General features: G+C 40.8%; 1 protein-coding gene across 2 annotated transcripts in view; it reads left to right on the top strand.

The window, feature by feature from the left end:
- Positions 1 to 2160: 2160 nt before the first annotated feature.
- LOC148125394 (placenta-specific gene 8 protein-like) overlaps positions 2161 to 9835 on the top strand; it is a 34754-nt gene continuing 27079 nt past the window's right edge. The window contains exons 1-4 of one of the 2 annotated variants that reach the window (XR_015744044.1): positions 2161 to 2253; positions 3414 to 3538; positions 4772 to 4896; positions 5572 to 9141. Coding sequence is in view for 1 of the 2 variants with exons in the window: in XM_087935855.1 (XP_087791981.1) it covers positions 3427 to 3538; positions 4772 to 4896; positions 5572 to 5676 (342 nt within the window). In the remaining variant the exon portion in view is untranslated. Of the gene's footprint in view, positions 2254 to 2347; positions 2464 to 3413; positions 3539 to 4771; positions 4897 to 5571; positions 9142 to 9835 lie in introns of those variants that run through there. The other variant, XM_087935855.1, reaches the window with a different exon arrangement.

Below are 9835 nucleotides of genomic sequence, written 5' to 3'. Positions count from 1 at the left end.
TTTTGTTTTAATTCCCTTTGCGTCAATGTTGGTTCAAAAGCGGTTTCTCCTTGCCCTCCTTCTTGGAGCTCACAGGTCTGACTGGTCAGCAAGCTTTGTGCCTAAAGCAGGACTAGAATTCAGTCTCCTGGTTTCTAGCATGTTGCCTTAATCATTAAAGGTAAAGATAAAGGTTTGCACATACGTGCTAGTCGTTTCTGGCTCTAGGGGGCGATACTCATCACCGTTACAAAGCCGAAGAGCCAGTTCTGTCCAAAGACGTCTCTGTGGTCATTTGGCTGGCATGACTAAAACCTGAAGGCACACGGAACGCTGTTACCTTCCCACCAAAGTGGTCCCTATTTTTCTACTTTCATTCTACTTGGACAAGTAATGGGAGCTCACTCCATTACATGGTGCTAGGGATTTCAACTGCCAAACTGCCAACTACTTTCTCATCTACAAGCTCAGCATCTTAGCTACTGAGCCACTGCATCCCTTTTGCCTTCATCATGACATAGTTCTAAATGATTCTGTGCAGGAAAAGTTTAAAGTGTTGCTTAACTGAATCCTTTTCACTTATCCATTGGAATGCATATTTTACAAAGTGTTTTAGTTTTTCTAGTTTTTTGTTTCATCGTTTTTAAGTTTTTTTTTCCTTCAAGGCAAACAACATTACGCCAAGTTCAAAAAGACTTGAGAAATAGCAAGCTAAATGATCTCAGGTTAGAAAAAGAAAAAAGTAGATAGAATTAAATCTTGTCTATACCATTACAGGATCCTTCCTTCCACCCAGAATCTACCTTCATTTATGTCCTGGCTTCTGTTCTTTAAACTTTCGTCTCTCTGAGGATCTCATCAATTCCTCCCAACCCTCCTTTTCCTTTTCACACATTAATTCTACTTTCATTTGGTCATTCTGCAATTTGATTCACATTCTTTCTCTCCCAATCTTTTTTTCATACCTTTAAACCCGTTTCTTGGCAACAACTGTGTTGACCGGCCCCTGCAGTCCCTTTTCTCAGCAAGATTTCCAAACTGGGTTGCCATTACAAGGTAGACCTCAACTTGCCACCCAATTTGGGACCGCAATTTCTATTGCAGTTTTCAAGGAAATCATGGTTGATTTTTGCCAAGGTTGTTAAGTGAATCAGCCCAGTTGTTAAAGAGAATCAGGCTGTCATTAAGTAAATCTGCTTCCCCCATTGACTTCTGCTTGTTGAAAGCCAGCTACAATGGTCGCAAATGATGATCTAGTGATGAAGCCCCCACAACTTCTGAAGGCAAAGCTGTTCCACTGGTTAACTGTCCTTGCTGTTAAGACATTTCTCCTTAATTCCAGGTTGCTTCTCTCCTTGTTTAGTTTCCATCCATTGTTTTTCGTCTTGCCTTTGGTGCTTTGGAAAATAGGTTGAGCCCCCTCTTCTTTGTGGCAGCCCCTCAAATACTGGAATACTGCTATCATGTGACCCCTAATTCTTCTTTTCTCCAGACTAGCCAAACCCAAGTCCTCCAACCCCAGAGGTGGAATTCAGCAGGTTCTGACCAGTTCTGGAGAACCAGTAGCAGAAATTTTGAGTAGTTCGGAGAACCGGCAAATCCCACCTCTGACTGGAGATTTTGCAGTATCCTTCCCCTGCCACGCCCACCAAACCACGGACACAGGACCGGTAGTAAAAAATATTGAATCCCACCACTGCTCCAACCATTCTTCATACATTTTAGTCTCCAGGCCTTTAATCCTCTTAGCTGTTCCTCTTTTCTTTTTCCGTATCAGCAAATACAGGCCTGTTGCCAAGGGTCTGGATTTTAATCCCATGACCACGAGGTACTGTGACTGTTGTTAGGAGAAGTGGTCATAAATCATGTTTTTCAGAATCACTGCCACTTTGAATGTTGCTAAATGGATGCTTCCAAGTGAAGGACTATCTGTGATTAGAGGTATTGGAAAGGTCAAAAATACTGAGGGATCTAGAATCTGAAACAAAAAAAAATAAATCAGAATTGTTTCTAAAGATGGGACAAGGAATAATCAATTTAAAGATAATGTCTAAGCATTCCCAATCATTACATCTCCTGATTTCTTCTAAACCAAGTTTCGTTTCTCCTCTGACCACATTCTTTGGAATGTTTTTCCTTTAGTTTTTTTTAAAAAACCCCACGCCTATCTGGCTGAAACAAAAATAACTTCCTCATTTGAATAAACTACAGGCAGAGTTTATTGCAGCTCCGCAAAGGGAAGTCAAACGAAGAAGAAAAGAAGAAGAAAAAACGGTTTGAAATATTGCTTTCTTTGAAATCTTTCTGCCTTTGTTGTATTTATTTTAAACTAATAAATTTTTCCAAATTTTTATCTCCCTGGATCCAGTTGGGTTGTTGAAAGACTGTCTTGTGATATTCTGTATTATAGTGCAGAATCTGAATCCTCATTTTTTAAACTTGGGAGAAAAGAAGAGTGATTCCTGAAGTAACACAGATATGAAGGTGATCATTTTTGCAGAAGAAAGCTAAGAAGTGACTAGGATAAAGTTAGTGTTTAGTTTCAAATCCTCCCCCTTTACATCTCCCTAGAGCCCAAGTTTTTGAAATGCTTCTTTTCATTTATTAAATATCCCTGCTGCCTATTGAAATATCTATACTGAATTTAAAGGAGAGAAACAAGAATGGAATGGAATGGGAATAGGAATATATAGAATAGAATAGAATAGAATAGAATAGAATAGAATAGAATAGAATAGAATAGAATAGCAATAAAGGAGAATGTAGTTCAAATGAGGCATCCTTGGTACACTCTGAGCTTGCTTGTTTTCATGCAGACATTTCCTTACCCTAATCAGTGTAGCAAGGAGTGTTCTTTGCTGTCAGTTTATATGCTGGTGGGTTGACTGGGTGGGTGGGGGAAGTCTTAGAGGTTATTTGGTTGGGCTGTTTACTGATGGCTCTTTGGAAGTTTCTTGATTGGGGTATTGTTTACTTGATTATTGGACTGAAGTTAAGTTTGGATGCACAGGGTTCTGCGTTGGGCTGCGTGCGCATGCGGAGGTCATGGGGGGTGTCACACTTGCATGCATGGGGGTCATGGGACTGCAAGCCCCTGACTGGAGGGCAGGGCGCATGTGCAGGATGCTCACACTCGTTGCATTTCTGGGATGCGCGCTCCCTTGTATGCTTTGGATACTTGGTGCCAAGAAGGTTAACCATCACTGGACTAGAACCAAGGGAGGAAGGAACAATTGGCTGAGTGGAGAAGGGGCCACAACAGAGGACATTCAGTATGGCTCCGTCCCAGGTTTAATTTGTGTATCAGAAAGACTTCATCCAGTATCCAATGTAGCAACCAGATCCTACTCTGTGGAGTTAGGACTGAGATCACCTTCTAACAAGCCTGTTCATTGATCTCTTCTCTTTTTGACTGTCTTCTTTCTTTTTCTTAGAAAATTGTCCACAATGAATGTTCGGTCAGTGGTGGTCACTCAACCACAAATGGTGGTAATGGTCCAGCCCAACAGCAACTCTTGGCAAACGGACTTATGTGACTGCTGTAGCGACTGTGGAGTCTGTAAGTGACCGGGCCAATAAATGAAAGTGGGGTTCTCAAAGCCTTCTTGGGAAGATTGGGCTGAATATCATTCCAGACTGGATAGGCTGCAGAAATCAACTGGTTTTTTTTTTTATTTGAGGAATAGATGTTTGATTACTGAACAGTCTATTGGATTGGAATTAGGATGGAAAGATATAAAAGGAGACAATATGGCTTCTATATTATTAAAAGTTGACTGTGGAACTTTAAAGTTCTACATGAAGGAGATGAATAGGATGAGCCTGAGAGTGGGGTCAAACACATCATCAGCTTGGAGTCCCTATGCTCCCACAGGAGATCTAAATCAGCCTTCCCCACCAATGATTTATGTTGACTCTTACTTAGCGCCAATCTGCCTTGACCATTAGTAGATCTGATTCTTGTATAAAGCATGAGGTAAACTCTATTCTGGCACCTGGTTTCTTGCACCTGATGCTACACAACTGAAGAATTATGGCAAAAAAAACTGTTAAGAAAACGATTTGGTGTCCTCCTAATGGTTTGAATTTTAATTTTCATAATGAGGGGTCCTTGCTGCTTTCGGAGCTTGGTTATTTTCTTGCATGCATTTCATTAACCTGGTGGGAATATCACCTGTGCTAGGACAGCATCCATGCTAGTATTCAAGCTTTACTTACTTGATTAAAGAACCATCTGGAAGAAAACAGCCAAGTTTGGAGAACATCAAGGACACAACAGCTCAAATGGGAGTTATAAATATTCTCTTCCATTGGTAATTGTCAGACACAATCAACCTATTTGCAAAGAATTCAATTAGCTATTTTATTACTGAAGCCTATAACATAGGAATCTTCTCAGACTGGCAGTCCCCACCTGGGTCAAACTAGATAAGATTAAACAGCATTCAAGGAAGATCAGACTTCACTCATGTATGGATTCCAGACTAGTTCCCTGTTTGATTCCTCTCCCTGGCTCAGCCAGTCTCTTTCCAACAGTAATTTCCTTGATTCTATTTCATAATAGTTGAGAATATCAGTATACAGAGAAGTGGGATGGGGTGTGCTTTTAATTTAATATGGTTTGCAAATTTTTCAGCCTTCCCCTCTCCTAGCTGATGTTTTAACTAGCATTTTCACTTGCAGTTTTGATGTTGCAGTAATTGTATAATTTGCATTTTCTGGGTCATAAATCTTATGTCACTCAACACTGTACCAACATCTTTCTACAAGGGCTTTTTCTTCCTCTCTATAGGTCTTTATGGAATGTTCTGCTTCCATTGTTTGGCATGCCAGGTTGCTGCAAATATGAATGAATGTTGTTGCTGTGGTGCAACTGTTGCCATGCGAGCTGTCTACAGGACAAAATACAATATCCCTGTAAGTAGATGACCTTGCCTAGATGAGAGAAACTTCAGTTGACCTCTAATTGAAACAAAACAGAAACCCAGAATTTTAAGAAGCATTCGTGAAATTGGAGAGAATTATCAGCTCAGAAATTAGACTCGGGCAATTCGCCACAGCCCATTCACCACAACCCACCTGCAATTTTGGTCCTTCACATTTTATTTTGCCTTCTTTTGGCATCCTTTCTTCAATGATTCTATTCCATCATCTATTCAATATCAGTGTAATTCTTGTCGCAACCCAAGTTGTCCTATGGCGAGTTGACCGTAATGAGTTGGCCGTGGAGAGTTGGATGTGACAAGCTGCCCTAGACCCGCTTAGAAAGGCGGTGCATGCACAATCCATAAATTTGTGGCAAAAAAAAAAAAAGCTGACCTGGGAAGTGAACAGACAATTCTTTCATTTGTTATCTGCAGCAGAACATAATCTTTCAGACTTATACAGGAGTGGGATTCAGCCGGTATGGACCGTGTCACATTGTTCAGTGCCATTGTAACTCTGAATGGTCACTAATCAAGCTGTTGGAAGTCAAGGACTGCCTGTATTTTGCCATCCAACATATAGTTAGCTTTTTATGATTCCATATCTCTACATCATGGTTTTATTGAAAAGGTTACGGATTAATTTGGTTTCTTTTCTTTTCAACAGGGATCCATCTGTGAGGATACCTGCATTGTGGGGTGTTGCCCCACTTGTTCTCTCTGCCAAATCCAGAGAGATATCAACAGAAGGAAACAAATGGGGATATTCTAGAAGACTTCCTCCTAAACTCTTTTACATTTGCCCCTTTTTCAGTAGAATTCTGAGAAGTAAGATGCACTAAAGTAGTTTGTAGGAAGTACCATTATTTAGGGGCACCCTTGCTTTATTCTTAACCCAAAGTTTACATTTTTGCACTGATTCAGAGGTCAAACGCTAGTCGCACAAAAACTTGCTCCTTTTTGTCCTGTCCTTGTCTTTGTTTGTTCTTCCCATTTCTTTTAAAATGGAAAACAAAACATTTTGGTTGCTGCTGCTATTAAACAATTAAGATTTTTTTTTAAAAAAACCCTACTAGACCTTTGAATATTTACCGGTGGATCTACCATTCTCCCTTTCCTGTTTTAAAGCTACTGGTGATTTTGGTTTGTAAGGTGTAGTAACTGGAGAATATAAAGTAAAAAGAGCCATAACTAACCTACCTGAAAGCACTTGCTCTCCAGAGGTGGATGACTAGAACTATTTTGATTCCCAGCCATCACACCTTTGAATTAAAAGAGATCGAAAGCAGCATATGTGGCGAGCACCATCTTAAGAAGAACTAGTGTTATCTGATTGTTTAGCTAGTAAACTATGTTGTTCTTACTCTTCTACTGTAGCTAATAGAACAAACTTTCCTAATGCCGGTGTGCAAAACTGCCAGGCAGGCTGGAGGGAGGAATCAAGTGAGGGCCTAGCTTGGAGTCCTTGAGCAGCCACAAGCACATAAGCTTCACCTACCATACAATCAATGAAGCCTTATCTGGCTATTCCCAGGGGAATACATGTTGTCTGATGAGATTCTTGTAACGTAGGAGATAGGCGATAAAGTTATGACTTTCGTTATTCATTAGTGGCTCCAGACAGGGGTGAGATTCAAATTTTTTAATCACCGGTTCTGTGGGCATAGCTTAATTGGTGGGTGTGGCTTGGCAGTCATGTGACTGGCTGGGCATGGCCAACTGAACCTCACTCACATTGAGGCATGCATCTCCTCACCTGGCCTCTCGTGACTGTGGGGATGCTGCAACAGTTGTAAATGTGAAAAATGGTCATAAGTCAGGTTTTTTAGTGCCACTGTAACTTTGAATGGTCACTCCACACAAGCAAAGTACCAGCAAAGGAGGGGAAAAAAACTCGAGACGTTCCTGAGACAGGAAGTCTAGTCCTGCCAAGAATATAATAAGGGTTAACGGAGAGGCAGTTTCTGTAAGCAACACCAGAATGTTTCCTTCCTGCCTTCCTTACAGGATTAGGCCAGTAATTTCTTCTAACAACCGGTTCTCCGAACTGCTTAGAACGTTAACAACGGGTTCTAGCAACTAGGTGAAAACTGGTAGAATCCCACCCCTGGCTCCAGATGGTTACACCTGACAGCCTGACACTCTCTGTTCCTTTCCACCACTGGAAAGGACACAATGGGGTTTCATTTCTCTGAGACGGTCATACATCACAGTAAAATTAAAGCTCCTTTACTTGAAATTCTTCCCAGGATGATGTGTTCTAGACCAGTGATTGCCAACTAGTGGGCCGGGGACCACTGGTGGTCCGCGAGAAAATTTTGGTGGTCTGCAGAGAAATGTCACCCCCAAACCATCCCTCAAAGCAATTAATCCAGGCTGCACAGGAACACAAGGCTTGCGTCGCTTGCATTGCAAACAACACGAGGTAGTAAGAGGAGTGGGGAAAGGGCAGAGCGGGGTAACTTGTTCCACTCATCCCACGTGCCTCGCCTGGCCACTGGGCTGCTTTTTTTCTGCTTCTTTCTTCTTCTGCTTTTGGTTGCACACAAGGAAAGCAGCAAAAGTTTCTTCCTCTCCCCCAAACTCCGGCTCTTTGGGAGTCTTTGGGACCCTGCAAGGCATCCTGCTCCAAGAAGCTGCACCAACAAAGACTATTTCCTCTTCCAATGACTTTGTTTGTCAGAAGGTTGCAAAAGGGAATCACATGATAGAATAGAATACAACAGAATTCTTTATTGGCCAAGTGTGATTGGACACAGAAGGAATTTGTCTTGGTGCAAATGGTCTCAGTGTACATAAAAGAAAAGGTACATTCGTCAAGAGTCAAGAATCATTAGGTACAACACTTAATACTAATAGTCATAGGGTACACTAAGCAATCAAATCATACTAGGAAACAGTCAATATAAATCGTAAGGATACAGGTGACAAAGTTAACAATCATACAGTCACAAGTGGGAGGGGATGGATGATAAGGAGTGATGAGAAGATTAGCAGTAATAGTAGTGCAGACTTTGTAATAGTTTAACAGTGTTGGGGGGATTATTTGTTTAGCAGAGTGATGGCATTCAAGAAAAAACTGTCCCTGTGTCTAGTTGTTCTGGTGTGCAGTGCTCTATAGCATCGTTTTGAGGGAAGGAGTTGAAACAGTTTATGTCCGGGATGTGAGGGGTCTGTAAATATTTTCACAGCCGTCTTTTTGACTTGTGCAGTATACAGGTCCTCGATGGAAGGCAGGTTGGTAGTAATTGTTTTTTCTGCAGTCCTAATTATCCTCTGAAGTCTGTGTCTGTCCTGTTGGGTTGCAGAACCAAAACAGACAGTTATTAGAGGTGCAGATAACAGACTCAATAATTCCTCCATAGAACTCCTTGGGCAGTTTGAACTTTCTGAGTTGGTGCAGAAAGAACATTCTTTGTTGTGCTTTTTGATAATGTTTTTGATGTTAGGTGTCCATTTTAGGTCATGTGATATAATAGAACCAAGAAATTTGAAGGTCTCTACTGTGATGTCTAGTATTGTAAGAGGTGGAAGTGTGGGAGGGTTTCTTCTAAAGTCTACCACCATTTCTGCATTTTTGAGTGTGTTCAGTTCCAGATTGTTCCAGTTACACCATGAGGCAAATTGTATAACCTCCTGTCTGTACGTGGATTCATCATTGTCTTGAATAAGAACAGTCACTGTGGTGTCAACAGTAAACTTCAGTATTTTAACAGATGGATTGTTTGAGATGCAGTCATTTGTATAAAGGGAGAAGAGAAGTGGAGAAAGCACACAGCCTTGGGGGGGCCCTGTGCTGATTGTACAGGTGTGAGATCCTGAGATACTGCATTTGTCATAAATATGAACCAGCTGACTAATATCCAAATAGAAGTCACATGACCATGAGGATGCAGCAAAAGTCATGTGTGAAAAATGGTCATAAGTAACTTTGAACAGTCACTAAACGAACTGTTATAAGTCAACCATCTCTACTGAAGAAATGGAGGCCTGCTTGTTTACATTTTCTGTTCTTTTTTAAAAAAAACCATCTTAGTGCCTTTAGATGCACTGTGAAAATCACAACAGTTAAAGTTATGTTGGCAAATATATAAAACATGGCCCTGAAAGTTTTGTTGACTACTTCTTCTCAGATCTGTTTAGTATTTGGGTTTTAACCAACATCATAAAAATACTGTATTCACCTATGCCTTGTAGCCTGTTCCATAAAGCTGCTTATGGTAAAACAAGGGACAAAGTAAATTATTCAATAAAGTGATTTCAGCAGACTTAAATATAATAATATGAATGTATTCTTTTTTTTAGCAACTTGGATGCTTTTGTTCTGACCAAGGCTTCCTGAGACCGTAATTAAGCAAACACTTAGTACAAACAAGTCTTGTTTTATTTCAACACTGGGAAATGTTCATTCCCAGCCTGTAATGAGTCCCAAACCATCCCTTGAGATAAGCACCCACCATTCTCTCCTTTGAATTTCTACCAAATGAAGCAGTGTTCATCTCCGTTGCAAAGCCAAAGAGCCAGTGCTGTCCAAAGACGTATCCGTGGTCATGTGGCCAACATAACTAAACACCAAAGGTGCACAGAACACTGTTATCTTCCCATCAAAGTGGCCCCTATTTTTCTGTTGCATTCTACTTGGACAAGTAATGGGAGCTCACTCCATTACATGGCGCTAGGGATTCGAACTGCCAAACCTTTCTCATCAACAAGCTCAGCATCTTAGCCACCGAGCCACCATGTCCCTTTTGCCTTCATCATGACATAGTTCTAAATGATTCTGTGTAGGAAAAGTTTAAAGTGTTGCTTAACTGAATCCTTTTCACTTATCCATTGGAATGCATATTTTACAAAGTGTTTTAGTTTTTCTAGTTTTTTGTTTCATCGTTTTTAAGTTTTTTTTCCTTCAAGGCAACCAACATTACGCCAAG

Source organism: Pseudonaja textilis, chromosome 6 (genome assembly GCF_049901715.1).
Source record: "Pseudonaja textilis isolate UNSWEBS1 chromosome 6, rPseTex1.2, whole genome shotgun sequence".
Taxonomy (NCBI): Eukaryota; Metazoa; Chordata; class Lepidosauria; order Squamata; family Elapidae; genus Pseudonaja; species Pseudonaja textilis.
Note: the sequence above shows the minus strand (reverse complement) of the source record. Positions and strands in the feature narration are given on the sequence as shown.